The sequence below is a fragment of the Orycteropus afer genome, unplaced genomic scaffold (genome assembly GCF_000298275.1).
Source record: "Orycteropus afer afer isolate SDZICR_OR568_19922 unplaced genomic scaffold, OryAfe1.0 scaffold00324, whole genome shotgun sequence".
Lineage (NCBI taxonomy): Eukaryota > Metazoa > Chordata > Mammalia > Tubulidentata > Orycteropodidae > Orycteropus > Orycteropus afer.
The window spans coordinates 729,107-751,562 of NW_006921911.1; the positions used below are offsets into that span (position 1 = coordinate 729,107).

General features: G+C 39.6%; 1 protein-coding gene across 1 annotated transcript in view; it reads right to left on the bottom strand.

Moving 5' to 3' along the window:
- The window catches only part of DPP6 (dipeptidyl peptidase like 6), a 1,548,106-nt gene that overhangs the window by 233,034 nt on the left and 1,292,616 nt on the right, over window positions 1–22,456 (bottom strand). Inside the window, exons 9-10 of the mRNA XM_007952098.2 lie at window positions 13,308–13,462; window positions 3,598–3,695 (exon numbers count right to left, since the gene is read on the bottom strand). Coding sequence (XP_007950289.1) covers window positions 3,598–3,695; window positions 13,308–13,462 — 253 coding nt within the window. The remainder of the gene's footprint in view (window positions 1–3,597; window positions 3,696–13,307; window positions 13,463–22,456) is intronic.

Here is a 22,456-nt window from a genome sequence, read left to right on the forward strand (position 1 = left end):
GTTGAACATTTACCTGAGGTAGATACACTCCTTGGAGAGAACAATCATGGGAGAAAGAAGGGCTGCTTATGCACAGGGAGACAGCTCAGGGGGCAGGAGTACATGGAGGGATGGACACAGGGAAGAGGTAACTATGGGGAGGAAGTGGGAGGGAAGCTGTTGCACTGTGGTAAACTGTGGTCAATGTTATGAGACAAAGTATATATGAACTGCTGTATGGAAAGTGAATTTGCTCTGTAAACCTTCACCCAAATCACAATTTAAAAAAAACAAAGAAAGAAAGAAAAGAAACCCAAGGAGGGGTTGCTATGAGTCAGATCCAACTCGACAGCAGTGAGTTTGGTTTTTTGGTTTAGACCATATAAAAACCCTGGCTGTAACTCTGAGAGAAATGGGAAACCAAAAGAAGGTTCTGAGCAGAGGAGTCCCATGTCCTGATAATTTTAAAAGCATTACTTGAATAGATATTTGGCAATAGACTGGGGACAAGGAGGAGCCAGGAAACCACACGGGAGAAAACTGACTGCTGTAGTCTTAGTGAGAGGGATGTTGGGCTTGACTGAGAATATTTTGGTGGAGGAGGTGAGCTGTGATCAGATTCTGAGTATCACTGAAGTAAGGCTGCACATGAGGGAAAGAGGGAGGTTACAGATGGCCTAAGCAACCAGAAGGGAGGAGGTTTTGGAAGGATATCAAGAATTCTTGCTTGTGTTGAGTTTGAGCTGCCTTTTACACATAGTAAGAAAATTTATCTGAAACTTGTAAATAGGCAAATGAGATTACTGGGTGTTCTTCCAGTGCCGTGCTAGATTTGAATTGTTGTTAATTGGGCAATTTTCAACTCTGTAGGGGCAGACTTGTCTTACAGAGTTTTGCCTGGTGGAGCAGATAACCTCAAGATTATAGTTTATAGCCCTGTTCAACCTGTAATCAGGAAAACGTATCCTTACATTTCCTTGTTAAGCTGCCCATATATAACTAAAGTCTCAAATGCTTTTATGACTGGTTTTAATACCTCATTGTTTCCTTTATTAATTAATGAGCTAAATAAAATATTTGACACATGCTTATTTATTTATTTATTTTTGGCCTGAGAATTATGACTTTTACCTTTCTTAAAATTATATTTTAACAACCCCCACATGGAGATTTTGGTGGACACTAAGATTTGTGAGAGTGAAGTTCAGAGGCCAGGTCTGGGATGACAGATAATCTTGGAGTTGTTAGGAGGGCCATGATGAGGCAGTCCTATATTTTGCACATTATCTCATTTAATCTTGACAATCACCTGCAAAAATAAACACTTTTATTATTAATATTATTATTAATATTTATTAATATTTATCTTTATTTTATAGATGAGAAAACTGAGGCAGGAGATGTTGAGTAAGTTATCCAAGGCCACAGAACTAGGATTTTAATCCCAGCAGTTGACTGGGCAGCCTTCACTCTAAGCCTTGGTTCTCAGCCTGAGACATCTGGCAATGACTGGAGACATTTTTGGTTGTCATATGTGGGTGGAGAGTGTATAGTAGCTAGAAGCCAGGGATGCTGCTCAGCATCCTAGAATGCATAGGAAAGTCCCCATGACAAAGAATCATCTGATCCAAGATGTCTGTAGTACTAAGGTTGAGAAAGGCCTTTGTAGACCATATTTTGCTGACCCTTTAGACCATGCTGGCCTCCTCTTTTCTGCTCTACTCTTTATGCACTTATCACATTCCAAGTATTTACTTGCTTGTAATAATCTCTTTAAAGCCTATTTACTTTCTTAATTATGAGCTCCATGTGGGTAGGGTATTGCTTTCTTTACCACTCAATTTTCAGTGCCTAGTATAGTGGTTGGGAAATACTAAATACTTTCTTAGGTTTCTACCATTTATCCTATATCAGTGCTTGTTTTTTAAAATTCCAAGAATGTATGACAAAGAAGGAGTATGAAGGTTGTTGCACTTACATATTGAAGATGTATATTGCAAATCAAAAGCATTTACACATGTTATGTTTAGGAAATTAGATCAAGCAAAAACCCTGAAGTCCAGCATCCACACTTCAAGTCCTGACTGAGGCTAATTTTTCATTGTCCTTGAAGCTAATCAAGCCCGCAGAAACAGCCTCACCAAATTGACTAAATGAGATTTTCAATTAACTTTAACAGATGGCTTAAATTTTCCAGGTGACTTTCTATATTAATTCAGTGAATTCTGTTGGACCAGGCCCCAGGAGGCTCAGCAGGGATTGGGGCCTGAAAGAAAAACAATGAGATATATGGTCTTCATGCCAAAGCAATAATCTTTTCTTCTCTCCCAGCCAAATCAATTCAACTCCTCTGTCCAATGCCCACTGAGGGCTGGCTTCTTGAGGGTGAACTTTCAGAGTCATGTCCTGGGACCAGCTTTGTGGACCAGGTTCATTAACCCACTAGGGAGACATTGGCCCCTGGACATGAGGGAGGAGACCAATTGTGAGCAAAAAGAGAGAGGCAGCAGAAAACTCTTTGTAACTGTGATTCTGTGCTTTGCTATCAGCCTGAAGACCTTATGGAATTTTAAGTTTCAGTGATGAAGGAAGGATTTTTAAAAACCTCAATAAAATTTTGCAGAGGCCACAGGCCTTCAAAAACAAAAAAAAAGAAAAAAAAATGCTCTGAGCAAATGCTCTGGATGTGGATAGTTGGGCCTTACCACTGCAGAAAAGAGATGACCACAGGCTACCACGTAGCAAGCCTGAGTGGCCTGTGGGGGTCAGAGCTCCTGCCCTTATGGACTCTACCAGACATTTACTCTAATGCAGAGTTCTGTAACAGAATAATAAAGAACTAAGCTGGAAGTATGTCAACATTTGGATTGGGTATTTGCCAAACCTCAGAATAAATCATTCTTAGGTTGAATATTTCCGTTTATATACAATTATAGGAATCTACAAATGAGTGGATCCTGGTGATACTACAGGATTCTCTTGGTTGAGTGTCTCATCAATATCCCTAACAAAGATGGGTTTAATCGTGATATAACTGAATCATGGAAATAGACCATTTCACTGTTATTTTTGATTAAAAAACAAACATCAACCCAAAGCCACATTAATAATAATGGGACAACAATATTTGTCAATATACTCTACCAACTTCACATACTGTTACCTTACCACTAGAGAATTGGCCTTATTACAACAGGATTCATCAAAAAATTCCTCTAGCTGGCAAGTTATTGTAGCTCTGAAAATGGGACATCCTTTATAGAGAGTCTCATTATGTGGATCATCTTGCAAAGACAGTGGACTTTCTCCAATATCTACTGTATGGATGGACTATACTTTCTACTGGGGATATACAGTTGAATGAGTTCTGGTCCCTTCCCAGAGGATTCCAGCCTTCTGTGGAGAATTATCTATTCCTGATGTAAGTAAGAACTAGTAGTACTTGTTTGATGTTATTTTCATAGAGAACTGGATCATAAAAAAGTAAAGAAAATTTAACAAAAATGTGCCTTTTTACTGGATGTTTACATTATTAGTAAAAGAAATATGAGACTGAAAAGACCATGTAAATGAACATAAATTATATATATTTAATATAATAGAGCAAAGGAAGCAAACCTCATTCTTGGATCATCTGGTGGCATCATTTCCAGATCATGGGTGGGTCCATTTAAACCAATAACATGTAAGGAAATACTGGGGTTTTCACATCCAGCCTGGGGAGTAAACGAGAACAGAGACATGAGTAAGAAACTCTTAACAATGTTTTAGTAGCACAAAGACTTTCCCCAGCAAATTCACAAACAGGAACTCCAGCTGCACTGAAGCTCAGTACCAATAGGTGAAATGTATGTGGAAAAAATATAATTACTGCTAAGAGTTTTAAAATAGACAAAGAGATAACTGGGTCAATTCCTTTTATTCTCCAGCCTTCCCACTTCATTCCCATCCCATCCAATGTCCCCATACACTAAGGTTAACAAATACTACAGGTACTGCTCCACTTGCTTGATCACCATGGTGAGGGGAAAGAACAACTAGACTAGGAATAGAAAGGACAAACTGGATGTAATGCCAGGAAGAGGAGAACTAGAGGGTAAACAAAACAAAGGCAACAACTAGAAATCCAGAAGGTTAACAGTAAAATATCAGAAATAGATAACATATATGTGGTAGTTAAGATTATGTGTCAACTTGCCTAGGCCTGGTTTAGAGTGGCTGGGCAGCTAGATGTAGTATTCCCCATGATAAGACTGATAATCAACTCCATGGTGGAATCTACTGTGAGCAGTTTAGTAGCTGCCTTAGGAATGTGGTCTGCTCCCACTCTATAAGGAGAAGATGTAGGCATGGTCTGTAGCTTTTGACAGGCTTGAATCCTGCATGTAGTTGAATCATTATTCAGCAGCCTGTCACATTGTCTGCTGATTTTGTGACTTTTAATGGACTTGAATCAATGGCCTACTGTGTGGTTTGGTAATATCAGGACTGTGCCTTTTTACTTGTCAGCCTTGGGTTTTCCAGCCTCACCAGCCAGCAGCTGCCTAAGTGAAGAAAGCATACAGCTTCAGTGGGCCAGGAGCAAGTGGCAGAGCTGAAGCCTAAGGTTGAAGAGCTTTCACCCATCCCCCAGAGCCCAGCACTTTGAACTTTGCTTTCTAGCCTCAAAAACTATAAGAGAATAAACTCCTGTTTGTTAAAGTCACCCATTTGTGGTATTTTATATTTGAGTAGCACGAAATAATCAAAACAATACTGGAAGAAAAAATGAATAGAGTTAAATAATCAGAAGTTAGAATCAGTGAAATAGAAGACAAATCCCTTGATATTAATCTGTTACAAGAACAATTAGAAAAAAAGAGTGAAAGAAAATGAAGAAAGCCTAAGAGGTATGTGAGACACCATGAAGAGGAATAATTCACATGTGATCAGAATTCCAAACAGGAAGCGACAAAAAAAGCACACAGAAAATTTTCAATGATTTGCTGGCATAAAAGTTCCATCATGAAAGATGAAAAGATTTTCATTCAAGAAGGTCAAAGAACCCTAACTAAGACAGATCCCCCCAAAATATCACCAAGACATGTCATAATCAAACTTTCCAAAATCAAAGATGAAGAAAGAATCCTGAGAGTAGCACAGGGAAAACAAGATGTTACTTACAAGGTGGAACTAGTAAGACTAAGCACTTATTTCCCAGAAAAAGCCATGCAGGCAAGAAGGCAATGGGATAATATATATAAAATTCTGAAAGAAAAACTTGCCAACCAAGAATTATATATCCAGCAGAATTTTCCCTCAAATACAATGGTGATATTATGACATTTTGAGATAAATATAATTAAGGGAGTGTGGTGGTTATGTTTGTGTGTCAACTTGGCTAGGCCTGGTTGAGTGGCTGGGAAGCTGGTGGTAGTTATTCCCCATGATGAGACTGGCAATCAACTCCATGGTGGGATCTACAACAAAGAGCTGAGTAGCTGCCTTTGGGATGTGGTCTTCTTCCTGTATATAAGGAGAAGCTTGGGAATGATCTCTAGCTTATGGCATGCTTGGACCCTGCATGTAGCTGTGTCATTGCTCAGCAGCCTGCTATGCTCTGCCAACTTTGGGACTTACAATGGACTTAAGTTAATGGCCTGCTGTGTGGTTTGGTAACATCAGGACTGTGCCTTTTTACTTGTCAACCTTGGGCTTGGCAACCTCAGCGGGCAGCAGTTGTCTGAATGAAAAAAAAGCCTCTAGCCTCAGTGGGTTGGGAGCTGGAGGCAGAGCTGAAGCCCAAGGCTGAGGGGCTTCACCCAACTCCTAGAGCCTGGCCCTTTGCACTTGGACTTAAAGCCTCCTGAACTGTAAGAGAATAAGCTCCTGTTTGTTAAGACCATCCCATCTGTGGTATATTTCTTGTCAGAGCAGCACTAGGTAATCAGAACAGGGAATTTGTAAAACGTGGACAAACATTACACAGAATACAAAAGAGAATCCTTTGAACAGACAACCAATGATATCAGATAATGAACAGATTAAGATACATCTCAACATCATCCAGAAAGTAACCCAGAAAATATTTTCAAAACTAAAATAAAGATCCAAGACTGGAAATAGAGAACCAGAAACATCAATCTATAATTAATGACAACTTCAAAACAAAAAGAGGGAATATAAAATGGCATAGTTACAGAACTTCCATATGGAGAAGAAGTTAAGGCAATATCAAGATAGAACAGATTGTTTTAAACTTATGAAGATAAGTATTTTCCAAGCAACTCCAAAGAAAATTAATAAATCTCACCAAAATAAAAGAGAAGAAAATCATAAAGCCTCAGGAAACACAAAATCAATGGCAATGAAATAAATGAAAAGAAAATCCATAAACAAAAAGAACTCAGTGCATAAAAGTATATGGAATAAAGAAATCATCACTACACACACACACACACAAAGACAACAGTAAACTCATAACTGGTGGTATAGTGCTTAAGGTATTTGACTGCTAACCAGAAATCTGGTGGTTAAAATCCACCAGTGATTCCTCAGAAGGAAGATCAGGAAATCTACTTCCATAGTGATACCACCTTGGAAACCCAAGGAGGGGTCACTATGATTCAGATCTGACTCAACAGCAGTGAGTTTGGTTTAGAGTGTATTGATAAGTACGATGAATACAGATGGAATAAATACACCAGCCAAGAGACAGAGAATGGCAGAATGGATAAGAAAATATGGACCCCCAATATGTAGCCTACAAGAGAAACACTTTAGACACAAAGATAAAATAAGCTAAAAAGTAAAGGCTGGAAAAACTATATCAAACAAACAACAACCAAAAAAAGCAAGAGTGGCAAAATTAATCTCTGGTAAAATAGACTTTAAGGTAAAAGCAACATAAGAGACAAAGAAAGGAATTACATAATCCTTTAGGGTTATTCCAACGAGAGGAGATAACCATAATAAGTATCCACAGTCCCAATGAAAGAGCTCCAAAATACATAAAACAAACTTTAAAAGAGAAATAGACAGCTCCACAATTATTAGTAGGAAGCATTAGCAAATCAGTTTTAATGGAACAGAGAACTACTGAAAAGAAACTCAACAAAGATATAGATGCTCCAAACAACAAAATTAACCAACTTGCTCTCATAGACATACACAGAACACTCCGCTCAACAAAAGCACAGTACACATTATTTTCCAGTGCACATGGATCATTCTCCAGAATAGAATAGCTACAAAGCAAGCATCAATAGAATTAAAACCATCAAAATAAAACAAAGCATATTCTCAGATTACAATGCTATAAAAATAGAAATCAGTAACAGCAAGAAAAGAAAAAGAAAAGACAAATATATGGAAACTGAATAATAATCTTGCTTAAAAATCACTGGGTAATAGAAGGAATAAAAAATGAAACAAAAAAATTCTTAGAACTGAATGAGAAGAAATCAAAACATACCCAAACCATTGGAAAACAGCAAAAGCTATGCTCACAGAACAATTTACAACAATAAATACACACATGAAAAAGGAAGAAAGAGCAAAAATCATCACCTTAACCCTATAATTCTAACAAATAGTAAAAAAATAAAAAATAAAAAATCCCATAGTCACAGAGGAAAGGAAATAATAAATATTAAAGCTGAAGTAAATGAAGCAGAAAACAATAAAGAATAAACAAAACTGGAAGTTGGTTCTTTGACAGGATTAATAAAATCAACAGAACATTGGCCAAATTAACAAAAGAAAGAGAGAGAAGATGCAAGTAATACAAATATGAAATGAAACTGGTGACATTACAATAGAACCAACCCAATTTAAAAAAGGATAATAACAGAATACTATGAAAAACTACCCCCAACAAATTTGAAAACCTAGAAGAAATGGACAAATTTCTAGACACATACTACCTACCTAAGCTAACACAGACTGAGATATAAAATTTGAACAGATGCATAAAAAAAGAAGAAACTGAAGCAGGCCATAAAAACAACAACAACAAAACACAGAACTAAAAAAAGCCCTGGCCTAGACAATGCCATTGCTGAATTCCACCAAACATTCAGAGAAAGCAGATACCAATTCTACTCAAACTATTACAGAACATAGAAAAGGACAAAATACTCCTGAATTCATTCTGCAAAGCAAGCACAACTTTGATACTAAAGCCAGATAAAGACACTGCTAAAAAAGAAAATTATAGACTGATATCCATCCCTCATGAGTATTGATGCAGAAATTCTCAACAAAGGTCTAGCCAATAGAATCCAACACTAGATAGATAGATAGATAGATAGATAGATAAAAACAATAAAAATCATGAACAAGTCAGATTCATATCAAGTATGCAAGGATGGTTCAACATTAGAAAATCAATCAGTGTAATCCACCACATTAAAAAAAAAAAAAAAGGTAAAGAACCAGATGACCATATCCATTGACACAGAAAAGCATTTGATAAAAGCCAGCATTCCTGATAAAAACTCAGCCAAATAGGAATAGGAGGGGAATTCTTCAAAATAATTAAGAATATATTCACAAAATCACAAACCAAAAAACCAAACTCAGTGCCATTGAGTCAATTTGACCCAGAGTGACCCCTCCTTCAGTTTCCAAGGCAGTATCTCTACAGAAGTAGATTGCCCACTCTTCCTTCTGAGGAGTAGCTGGTGGGTTTGAACTGCCAGCCTTCTGGTTAGCAGTCAAATGACTTAGGCACTACACCACCAGAGCCCCCAGGCAACATTATGTCCAATGGAGAGAGACCGAAAGCATTTCCCTTGAGGATGGGAACCAGACACAGATGACCTTTATTACCACTCTTATTCAATATTGTACTGGAGGTCCTAGCTAGAGCATTAAGGCAAGAAAGGGAAATAAAAGGCATCCAAATTAGTAAGGAAGAAGTAAAACTATCCCAATTTGCAGATGTTATGATCCTATAAATAGAAAATCCAGAGATTATAAAAGAAAGCTACTGGAACTAATTGAAACATTCAGAAAAGTTGGGGACAAAACTGATATACAAAAGTCACTAACAAAGAGAACTCTGGAAAGGAAATCAGGAAAACATACCATTCACAATAGCCACCAAAAAGATGAAGTACTTAGGAATAAATCTACCCAGGGATGTAAAACACTTATGAAAAGAAAAGTACAAAATACTACTGCAAGAAACCACAAGACACCTACTCAAATGGAAGAACATACCATGCTCATGGATAAGAAGACTTAACATTATGAAAATGTCAGAACTACCCCAAGCAATCTATAGATAAAAATGCAATACTGATACAGATTCCATTAACATTTTTTAAAGAGATGGAAAGACTGATCATCAACTTTACATGAAAAGGCAAGAGATTCGAGATTAGCAAAGCATGGCTGAAGAAGAACAAAGTAGGAGACCTCACACTTTCCAGTTCAGAATCTACTGTACATTCATGGTAGTAAAAATATCCTGGTACTGTTATAATGACAGAAACATATGCCAATGGAACAGAATTGAAAGCCCCCATCCAACTATAGACAGTTGATCTTTGACAAAGGGCTGAAATCCATTAAGCAGGGAGAGATAGTCTCTTTATTAAATGGTGGTGGCAAAACTGGATATTTATTTGCAGAAAAATGAAACAGGATCAATACCTTGTACTAAATACAAGAACTAACTCAAGATGGATCAAATACCTAAATGTAAAACCTGAAACTATAAAGATCATCAAACCAAAAACAGGGGCAAACTTAGGGGTCCTAATTTATGGAATAAATAGTCTATCAAATCTAATTAAAAATTCACAAACAGCAGAAGATAAACTAGATGAATAGGTCTCTTATAAATTAAACTAAATAAGCACCAAAAGATTTCCTCAAAAAAGTAAAAAGAGAATCTACAGAGTGGGAAAAGAAATGACAATGAAATATCCTACAAGGAACTATTCTCTAATTTACAGAAAAGTTCAACATCTCAACAACAAAAAGACAAGTACTCCTCTTAAAAAGTGGGCAAAGGACATGAACAGATACTTAACCAAAGAAGATATTCAGGCAGCCAACAGATACATGATCATTAGCCATTAAAACTCACTGCCATTGAGTCGGATCCGACTCGTAGTGACCCCCTCCTTGGGTTTCTGAGGTGGTATCACTACAGAAGTATATTGCCCAAACTTCCTTCCAAGGAGTGGCTGGTGGGTTTGAACCACCACCTTACTGGTTAGCAATCAAGTGCCTTAGGCACCATGCCATTAGAGAGATGCAAAATCAAAACAACAATGAGACATCATTTCACTCCAGCAATAATAGCAAAATTTCAACAAGGCAGAAATTAATAATGCTGGTGGATGTGGACAGAAAGAAACTTTCATATACTGCTGGAGGGGGGACTGTAAAATAATACAACCACTGTGGAAAATGGTATGGCACGTCCTTAAAAAGTTGGAATTAGAAATACCATTTGATCCAGCAATGCCATTACTAGGAATATATCCTAAAGAGGTAAGACCTGGGACTGAAACAGATATATGCACACATGTTCATTGCAGCACTATTTACAATAATATGGAAACAACCTAAGTGCCCTTCAACAGATGAATGGATAACCAAACTATGGGACATACACACAATGCAATACTATGCAATATTAAAGAATAAAGAAGAATCAGGGAATCACCTCATAACGTGGATGAACTTGAAGGACATTATGCTGAGTGAAATAAGTCAGTCAAAGGAAGACAAATATTGTATGAATCCATTATTGTAAAAAGTCAAAAAAAGTGTTATAGAGGAAAGGAAATTTTCTTTGTTGGTTACAGGGGTAGGAGAGTAGAGGAAGGGAGAGAAAATATATGGATAATTTAGAGATATATTTGATATGGATGAATGGATTTAAATAATAATATACAAAAAAGAAATAAAATTAGCCATTAGTTGGTAGCTTTTGAAGCTAGGTTATGGTCACATGGAGGTTCATTGGCATAGTCTTTGTTTCTGTTTGAAATGTTTTATAATACATTTTTGAAATAAGAAAAAAAAAGAGTTTAAAAAAAATAAGAAAGAAAAGGTTTACAAACAGAAAGAAACATTCTTTGATGGTTACCAGACATGGGATGTAGTAGGAGGAAAAACCACTAACTAGCTAGTAGACATGTATTAAGTTAGGTGAAGACAATGGTAACACACAGTTAGGGGGAGGTCAGCACAACATGACCAAGGCAAAGAAAGACACTGGGAGGTTAACAGGAGTAAAAGTAAATACTATTGCACTATTGCAATTAAAAAAAAAAAACCCACAATAGTATATGAGTGGATACATATGTAGCTTTGTAAGCTGATAAGGTGTGGGATGGTGTATAGGAGTACACCCAAGAACATATGTAGGTCTGGCAGAGGTTTTTCTACATATGTATTTGTATGTGCTGCAAGTGTATCTGGGTGTATAGTAGGGCATACAAGGGGCAAAACTATGCAAACTTCTTAGGCATCCCCAAACACCTTGAGGGACTGAGTCACTGCATGTGAAAGCTTAAGATCATAATCTCAGGGGACATCTAGTTTAATTGGTCTAACACAGACCATAAAGACAATGTTCTATTTCCTACTGGTGAGTAGCAATTGGGGTCTTAAAAGCTTGCATGTGGCCATCTAAGATACAACGATTGGTTTATTCCTATCTGGAGCAAAGAAGAGTGAAGAAAATCAAAGACTGAAGGAAATAATTAGTCCAAAGGACTAATTAAAAAAAAAAAAAAATGTGGAGCAAAATTCAAAATTATGAAAAAAAGACCAGACTTACTAGTCAGGAACTCTGAGACTGTGGACTTTAGGCACCCCTCAGGCCTGGAACTAAACCCACCCCTGGGGATCCACTTTCAGCTAAACAATAGACAGGCCTATAATGAGAATAATACCCATGAGGAATGTACTTTTCAGAACAAACAACCACAGGAAACCAAAAGGGCAGCATTTGTCCCAAACAAAGTTCAGAAAACAGCAATGGGCAGAAAAGATGGGCCAATGGAATTGGGGAACCCAGGGAGCAAGTGGGTGAGTGATGTCACTTTGAGGGGACTGCAGCTAATGTCATGAAACAAAATGTGTATAAACCATTGAACAGGAAAATAATTTGCTCTGTAAACTTTCACCCAAATCACAATAAAATGTTAAAAAAAAAATACTGATGAGAAAAAAAAATGAATGAAAAATCTCTGTCAAAAGGCAAATCCATGATATGTCCTGATACCTAGATGCATTTAGAATGGAAAATAGGCAGAGACAAAGCTGTTGCCCAGGGAAATCATGATCCTCCATCTTGGACCCCCTTGGGTGTGGGCAAGGCGTCTCCTGTGATGTGCTTCCTGTTTCTGGCCTGTGCTGCCAGTGACCACTGGCCTCACATATCTCATATATCATTGCTCCTCTCACCAAAAAGTATAGGTAGGTATGCCTAGGGAGGATTTATGGTGTTCAGAGCACGTGATATTAGGTGTCAGGATCTCTGATGGACCATGATGCTTACTGACAGAGGATGGAAGACTTCTTCAGAGGCAGCCAGGATTGGAGCTCAGCCCTCTAACACAAGACAGGGCCTCAGTGTGTGTGGACAGTCTAGAGAAGTGAGGGGTGGCCACGACTGCTGTCTATGATGTACAAAGGAGATATAACAACATTCATGGGACATCAACCTCTCTTATCTGCTGAGCGGGTGGGACAGTGGTTAGCATTAGGCTCTCGCTTCACTCTGGGATTCTGTGACTTGGTAACAAAGTAAGGTTTGGATGTTTCTCCTCCTCTTTCCATTGTCCTCCACCTCTCTTCCTTTCACTCCTCTACCTCACCTTGCTAAATCCTTACTATTCTACTGGCTCTTTGTGCCAACATCTTGGTCTGCGAAAAAATCAGGAAAAAAAAAATAAATAGGTCAGAGCATGACCAAGAACAAAACAACCAAGCCAGATCCAGGTCACCAGGGGCAGACAGGGTTCCCTGTGATTTCACAGAAGCCAAAGTCTAAAACAGGAATGAGACAGTGAGAGTTTTTGTCTCCACAGAATCACAAGTTCCAACAATGCATTTATTTTGGTTCCAATTACACGTAGAAAAATGACTAACAGTAGTTCAATTATTTTTTTAAAAAACATAAACCTACCAACAAATTCAACTTAATGAAGATGGGAATTCAATGTAATGTAATGAGATATAATTAATCTTTCCTCTGTTTTCTGCATTGCTCACAAACATGCCTGATTATCATGGCTCAGTCAGTTGGGGGTTGGGGAGCTTGATGAGTAATGCAAGGAAGTTGTTCTAGAAAAGGGAAGGTAATTTCAAACTCCTACCTTGGGATAGTGGTAGGGCTTCACAGTGGGGTAGATGGAACCAGTGTAGGTCGCGAGCTCCATGAGGGGGACTCGAGAGTCATTGATAGTGGCGTAGGCAAGCCTCGTGCCATCAGGAGACCACCAGTGCGCGATGTGCGTCTTTAAGATCTCCTCTAAGGGAAAACAAAGTAGAGAAATGTGAATAGGCAACAAATGGAGTGGAAACTGGTATTGCACAGGCATGAGTGTGAGCTAGCTAGGAAATAAATGTATCCCCGTGGGGACATTTATCTTGTTCGACTTTCCAGAAGTTCTCACTGTGCCCTCTAGCGTGCCTTCATTTGATGAGGGCTCAAGTGGCAGATGATAACAAACAAATCACAGGATAGTAAAACCCAAGGAATCAAAACCTAATTGAACAAGTAGCAATTGGCTGAAAATAATTTTTTTTTGCACAAATTTTAGCAGGATGAGCCCAACAAGTACTTTTTAAATTGAACTATTATTGTATTGTTGTGGATTATTATTTTAATAAGACTTGAAAAGTAGAACTAAAGAATATGGACTTACATTGAAACATGGCATATAAAGGCAGAATCCAGTGAGAAGCAAAGCTTGTACCAGAGAAACTTCTCAGAGAAAAGGATAACATGCAGGAGATGTCCAGGGACTCACACATACACGCAGAGCACCCTCACCCGCAGCCATGAGAAAGGAGAACATGCACAAAAGCCTAGCCTGAGTCTCACTGAAAGGATGCAATTTCACTCAGTACAGCAGACAAATGATATAGACCCATTTTATTTATTTATTTTTTTATAAAAACCAAAAACTAAACCTACTGCCATCAAGTCGATTCTGATTCATAGTGACTCTATAGGACAGAGTAGAAGTGCCCTGCAGGATTCCCAAGGTTGTTACTTTTACAGAAGCAGACTGTCATATCTTTCTCCCAGGGAGCGGCTGGTGGGCTTGAACCTCAGACTTTTTGGTTGGTGGTAGAGCACTTTAACCACTGCACCACTAGGGCTCCTTTAAGCTCAATCTCCCCTACGTACTGAATCGTCCTCCCCTCCTTACCCCGATACAACTTTCAAATTTTTCACTAAACTTTATTCTTCAACCAGTTAAAAATGTAAAAACCACTCTTCGTTTGCGGTCTGTACAAAACAGGTGTTAATGCCTGATGAGGGCCGCTGGCTCTGAACATAGACCCACCTTAAAAAGGACTCAGCCACATTATTCTGCATTCCCATTGTACAAGTGTTTTGGCTATTTGGAGTTGCAACTACAAATGAGTTTTGCAGGATATTAAATCAATTCCAGAAAGAACAAGTGTGTGTTTTTTTTTTTTTTTTTAATAACATGTCAAGAGAAGGCATTTCCCAAGTGTAACAAGTAGTCAGAGAATTTGGAATTAGAAGATACATTTTGGTGCTAAATAGCTCTTATTGTTGTTGTTGTTAGGTGCCGTCAAGTCGTCTCCAACTCATAGCGACCTTACGCACAGCTGAACGAAACACTGCCCAGTCCCACGCCAGCTCCATGATCCTTGCTATACTTGAGTCCATTGCTGCAGCCACTGTGTCAATCCATCTCATTGAGGGCCTTCCCCTCTTTCGTCAACCCTCCACCTTAGCAAGCATGATATCCTTTCCCAGGGAATGGTCCCTCCTTACAACATGACCAAAGTAGGTGAGACAAAGTCTGGCCATTCTCGCCTCCAAGGAGCATTCCAGCTGCACTTTCTCCAGGATAGATTTGTTAGCTTTTTTAGCAGTCCATGGTTTCAGCATACTTTGCCAGCACCACAACTCAAAAGCATCAACTCTTCTTCAGTCTTCCTTATTCATTGTCCAGCACTCACATGCATACGAGGTGATTGAAAATATCATGGCTTGGGTCAGATGCACCTTACTCCTCAAGGAGACATCTTTGTTCCTCAGCACTTGAAAGAGGTCCTTTTCAGCCAATTAGCCAGTGCTATACATTATCTGATGTCCTGGCTCCTGCTTCCATTGGCATTGATTGTAGGACCAAGCAATGTGAAGTCTTTGACAACTTCAATCTTTTCTCCATTTTGGGTGATGCTGCTTATAGGTCCAGTTGTGAGGATTTTTGTTTTCTTTATGTTGAGATGTAATCCATACTGTAGACTGTAGCCTCTAGCCTTTAATTTTCATCAGTAAGTGCTTCAAGTCATCCTAAGTTTCAGCAAGCAAATTTGTGCCATCTGCATATCGCAGATTATTAATGAGTCTTCCTCCAATTCTGATGCCATGTTCTTCTTTATATAATCCAGCTTCTCAGATTATTTGCTGAGTATACAAATTGAATAAGTATGGTAAAAGGATACAATCCTGACACACTCCCTTTTTGATTTTAAACCATGCAATATCCCCTTGTTCTATTTAAACAACAGCCTCCTGATCTATGTACAGGTTTCTCATGAGTACAATCCAGTATTCTGGAATTCTTATTCAAAGCTGTCCATAATTTGTTATGATCCACACAATCATATGTTTTTGCATAGTCAATAAAACACAAGTAAACATCTCTGTGGTATGCTTTGCTTTGAACCAAGATCCATCTGACATCAGCAGTGATATCCCTTGTTCCACCTCCTCTTCTGGAGCTAGGTAAAAAAAATCTTTTTTGTATATGACCTTTACGTAGGATAAACTAACTCCCACTAGTCTTGTTTTTAAAATAATGGATTAACATCATTACATAAATACTAGTCCTATTCAACTGGAAATTATTATGGTCTACTATAAACCTACTCCATATACCTATCTAACTCAAAAAACTCACTGCCATCGTGTCAATTCCAACTCATAGATATCCCTCCTTGGGTTTCTGAGGCAGTATCTCTACAGAAGTAGATTGCCCAATCTTCCTTCTGAGGAGTGGCTGGTGGGTTTGAACCTCCAGCCTTCTGGATAGCAGTCAAATGCTTTAGGCACTATGCCATCAGAGCTTCTTTATACTTATAGTGATAGCAAAAGCACTGAAGACACTTAAAGTCATGTTAAGAAGTGCCAAAGGGACAAGGAAGCCTCCTGACCTCTGACCTCCTCTAACCCCACAAGAGGAAGACAGAATCACCATCAGTCACCAAAGACCTATTCCTGTGAGGCCAGACATGCTACTTCCCTCCAGCCCTTTCACAAACCCTAACACCAACCATTCCTCCTGCAGCACCCACCACCTCTCTGTTGGGTTCTAAAATGTACTGCAGTGGCTGCACAGAACTCACAGATTATGGGTTTTTTTAGGGAAGCAATAGGCTACAATTCAAGTTCAGGAATACCCTCAGTCTCTCTCAGCCTGCTATCTCTCACCCAACAGTCTCTCTCAGTCTCTCTCCCAGCAGTGCATGTCTCTTAGAGTCTCTCTTCAGCATTGAGTGTCTCTCGCATCTCTCTCTCAGCAATGCATGTCTCTCACATCTCTCTCTCAGCAAGTGCATGTCTCTCAGGAGCGCATTTCTCTCAGCAGCACAACTTCCTCAGCCGATAATCAGAGACACTTATTCTGCCCCTAGGAGGCCTCCTTTTGAGCCTGGCAGAATGGCCAAACTAACCAATCCCAACATCAGAATTCCATACACCTGAGAGAGAGCGAATTTCCCTGAAAATTACTTCGTGCTGTTCCGGACAGAAATACCACAGGTGGATAACTAACAATCAGGAGCTACTTGGTTGCTCCTGGCAAATTCCACCACAGAGTTTACAAAGACTTATGGCTCTGGTAGCATAGTGCCTAAGGCACCTGACTGCTAACCAGAAGGCTGGTGATTCAAACTCACCAGCCACTCCTTGGAAGGAAGATGGGGCAATCTACTTCCATAGTGATACTGCCTGGGAAACCCAAGGAGGGGTTGCTATGAGTTGGGTCTGACTCGAGGCACATAACAACAACAACAACAACATGGCTAGAAAAGCCAGACTATGTAATTTACTGCACTGCAAGAAGTCAACATGAGTGTAGACAATACCACAGGAGAACAATAAACCAGTAACCAGTTTCTGTCAAGCTGATTCCAACTCATGATAATCTCATGTGTGTCAGAGTAGAACTGTTCTCTTTTGGGTTTTTAGTGACTGATTTTTTCAGAAGTAGAGCACTAGGCCTATCTTCTGAGGTATCTCTGGGTGAACTCAAACCTGCCATCTTTTGATTAGCAGCTGATCATGTAACCATTTACAGTACCCAGAGACTCCAGAAGAACAATATATATTAGAATACAGTCAAAGGACAGCTTCCAACAGGAGGAAAAGGGCACAGGAAGGAAAGAATTAGAATAGGAGCAATGAGAGCTGGATGCAGGGGAAGTACTTCCAGAGTAGAGGGCTGGACTCAGAGCTGCCAGGCAGCTCAGCATACTCCTGAGACATACATTAGATCAGATTAAATCAGAATACATTAGATCAGGTTAAAGATTCATCACAAAATAGGCCCCAAGGGTCATGTCAATAGTGGTGCTGGTGCTGCTAGTTACAGATACATTTCACAACCAAGTTCAGAGCACTGGAACTGGGACACAATGAAGGAATATGCACATGCTGTTACTGGTTCCTCATGGTGGTGAGTGCATGCACCAGACCCAATACCGGAGCACTGGTTCCCACCCCGCCCCCCCAATCACTAGCTTTGTTGACCTCCTTTTATTAGCAGGAGGAACTCACAGATGCTTTGTACTTGTAGGAGCAATAGCAAGAGTCATACAATTTATTAAGTGTTGTTGTCCTTTTAAAGAATTCTTGTCCTTCAATATACTTTCCTCAACCATTGTCAGTAGCCTGCCTAGACTTGCTTGTTGTTGTAGTTAGTTGCCATTGACTTGATTCTGACTCATGGTGACTACATGTGTGCTAAGTAGAACTGCACCACAGGGTTTTCAAGGCTGTGCCTTTTTGGAAACAGTTTGCCAGGCCTGTCTTTAAGATCCTTCTACGTGGGTTTGAAAAACCAAGATTTTAGCTAGTTGTTGAATGTTTAACTAGCCATGGACTCCTCCTAGATGCCCTATGAAATGTAGTGAGTGATTTGTAGCTCTGATTCTATCACTGGACAACACAGCCTCATCACCACAATAGAGATTATTTGACTTCACATCACCCAGATGCATCCCAGCCTAGCACCTCCTCAGTGAAAAATAAACAGCCCTAGAGTCTGGCTCTAGGCTCCATTCAGCTGCCATCTCTTTCAGAACTCTGAATAAGACTTTCCCCTATCTAAACCCCAGTTGTCCCCATCTATAAAATGAGGGACAGAAAAGCTGTTCCCTGTTCCCCCTCAATGTCCTAAGATACTACAGAATCCTTTGAAACTACTCAGCTGCTTTCCACAGCCGACAAAATCTCACAAGGTCTTCTGAGGTAAGCAAGGGGAGGATAAAAGGGAGTGAAGGCCAAAATCTCAAGTGTTTGTACTTTTCCAGTGTCTTCTGCAGCCAGGAAAGAGATTTTCAGGTGCAAGTTTTTGAATGAGGTAATTCAGCAATGACTTTACACAGAACTGCCTGATTCGTCTGGTGTGGATGCATAGAGTGGTGAATAATAGAGATCCTGGCAGATGGTCTGTTAGAAAAAATAAGCACCACTGTCAATGCAATTTGCAGGTGATTCTGCTAAATCACCACCACTGGAGGCTGGGAGGGAAGGGAGGAGAGCCGGGTGAATGCACTGTGAGTGAGCCAAATTCAAGGAGCAGAATAGGGGGAACAAAGCAAACCCAACATCAGCAGTGATGAGGCCTGCAGCAGTTTCACAGGACATTAATTCAGAGCCAACTCAGGAAAATTCAATGAAGAAAAATAGTTGGCTGCAACAAAGGCTTTATAAATGAAGACACATTTGACCAAAAAGAGAAAAAAAAAATCCTGCAGAGACAACACATCTATTTCTTCTCTTTGAACTCAGGGAAATCTTTTGAAATCAGAGAGATGACAAATTGGTGCCATTGTGCAGAGATATACCACCTTCATTCTGGAGGCAGGTTCAGCCCCATCCCAGCCCACCCCAGTCGATGTGCATGGTGAGAGGTCCCCAGGCATGTGTCCTACCACTCGTGCATTTCATTTCTAGACTCACAGTAGATCTAAAGGAAATACTATTTGTTAAGGATTAAATTGTGTCCCCCACCCCAAAAGATGTGTGAAGCCCTAATTTCTGTCCCTGTCATTATGACCTTGTTTGAGGATATAAGGTTTTGCCTTGCTGATACTATCAATTAAATTAACAAGGTCATACTGGAGTAAGGTAGATCCTAATCTTAGTCCCTTCTGAGTGTGTTTTATAAAAGGTAACAACAGATAGGTGAAGAGAAACACACAAAGAGCCATGTGAGGATCCTCTGCAAATGGAAGAACTTCAAGAAACAACTGGAGCTGCCAGAGCTGAAAGAGACAAGGAAGGATCTTCTGTAAGAATGAACACAGTGAGCAGGGCCCTGCTATTGCCCTGGATTTAGACTTCTTGCTTCCAGAACTGTGGGACAATACATTCCTATGCTATAAGACCACACATTTTGTGGTATTTTCTTAGGGCAGCACTAGGAAACTAAGACCCTGCTGCATCATTCTGACCAGCTGAGGGCCAGGTGGGTCACACACATTACACACGGAGGGACATGAGAGTAAGAAAATAAGGAAATATGGGGTGATCATTGAGACTAGGCCTGAAGCTTGCCTAAGAATAATGCATTTCTGTCCATTCAATCAGCAAATGCAAGAGTTTCTACTGAACAAAATTCACTGTTTGGAGAATTTGGATCCAGAGAAAGGATCACTTCAAATTACAAAATGTAATGGCTGAAAGAGAACTGAGAAATCATACACATCAGGGATGACAAATAATCTGATATGTGTGTGGCAAATCTTAATCAAACCCAAGCCTATTGCCATCAAGTTGATTCTTACTCGTAAAACTGCCCCTTAGGGTGGTGGTGGTGGTGGTGGTGGTGTTATTTGCTAAAGGGTGTCCAAGGCTGTAAATCTTTACAGAAGCAGACTGCCACATCTTTCTCCAATGGAGTAGAACCACAGACCTTCCAGATAGCAGCTTAGTGCTTTAGTCACTGAACCACCAGGGCTCTTTTAGCAAACCTTACCAAAAAACCAAACCAAACTCATGCCATGGAGTTGATTCTGACTCACAGCAACCCCCATTGGGTTTTCAAGTCTGTAATTCTTTACGGAAGCACACTCTCATCTTTCTTCCACAGAGCAGCTGGAGGGTTCAAACCACTGACCTTTTCATTAGCAGCCAAGTGCCTTAACCACTGCATCACCAGAGCTCCTTGTTGTTGTTGATATGTGCCCTGGACTCAGACCCAACTCATAGTGACCCCTCCTTGGGTTTCTGAGGCAGTATCACTATGGAAGTAGATTGCTCACCCTTCCTTCCGAGGAGTGGCTGATGGGTTTGAACCATCAGCCCTCTGGTTAGCAGTCAAGTGCCTTAGCCACTACGCTACCAGAGCTCCTTAGTTCCTGTCAATTCCATCCCTCAGCAAGATGATGGGCAATGAGAAGAACTTCTGCCATGTCAAAAGCTCAAGTCACACAAAACTAGGGTAATTTTAGTCTATTTTCCTTAAACGTCCTTTAACAATATTGTTCCTTAGTGATTTATCTTTTTGTATGTTAGTTGCTCATTAAAGAGATAATTAAGTATAAGAAACTAAGAAGGACAAAGGATCAGGCAGATGAAATCTTGACATTTTAGCATTAATTACAGATGTCCTTTTTCTGCAAAAATGTTCTTCAGGATCTTCAGCTTAATGAAGCAGTTTGCGTAAATGCCATGTGCCAAATGTCACTTGAAAACCAAGGTTTGTAGAGGAAAAAAATCTATTTCATCAACTAAATTAATTGCATGAACCTTTGCCTGAAACAAATTGAGTAAGTTGCCTTTCTAAGCAAGTACAATTAACCTGTGAAAACTGGAGGATGTATCTTTCCTTCACCTCCTCTGCCCTGTTGGGAGACCATTTTAGAATCCAAAAAGGATGATACGTTTGGAGCATGCACTAGTCAGCTACTGCCTCTCTCAGAAAAGGTAGAAAATTTCATCCAGGCTGCTTAAACTTACAGGAAGATGTGAGCTGGTTTTTCTTATTTCTTGTCTCCACATTTTGAAGGACATTATCTGACTGTATTTCAAACACATATTTGAAATTCTGCTTATGCATGCCAAACTGTTAAAGACATCCAGTAGGACAAAAATCCCATTGGGCTGAAGGTAATAAAGGCCAAGATGAGAAGTTCTCACATTTTTTAAGATAGTTTTGCAGATGCTGAATAAGGGGGCCACCAGTGCATTCCATATTTGTCTTGTGACATTTAAGGTAGTTCTCAGAGGAGCATATCGGAATCCAGTATGTAGGTATGTGTATTTTTTTATACAGACGTTGGGGTTCCACTCCAGACAGGAGAAATCTGTATTTGTTGGGGGGAAAGCATAAGGTATAGGATTTCTTTGTTGTAAAGCTCTACAGATGACTTTGGTTAAGAATGATAAGTAGAGAAATTCTCAAATAGAGAAATAAACTAAATATGATTAAATCAGCATTGTATTTTGAATCTGTCTGCATATAGCCTTATCAGCATATATGAAATTTATGCTTCTGAAACGATTCTTGGGAGTATACTTTCTGAACAGAGGAACAACAGACTTCCCTTACAAGTTTTTATGACTATGTTGTTGTTGTTTGGTGCTGTTGAGTTGGTTTTGACTCATAGCGACCCCATGTACAGCAGAACAAAACACTGCCTGGTCCTGTGCCATACTCACAATAGTTGCTGTGCTTGAAGCGCTTGTTGCAGCCACTGTGTCAATCCATCCCCTTGATGGTCTTCCCCTTTTTTTGCTGACCCTCTACTTCACTAAGCATGATATCCTTTTTCAGGGACTGGTCCCTCCTGATAACAAGACCCAAGTTTGAGAGACGAAATCTAGTCATTCTAGCTTCTAAGCAGCATTCTGGTTGTATTTCTTCTGGCAGTCCATGGTTTATTCTTATTCAGAAGGAAGATGGGGCAATCTACTTCGGTAGTGATTTGTTTGTTGTTGTTGTTATGTGCCATTGAGTTGGACCCGACTCATAGAGAGTAGGGATACTGCCTCTGAAATCCAAGGAGAGGTCCCTGTGAGTGGTCT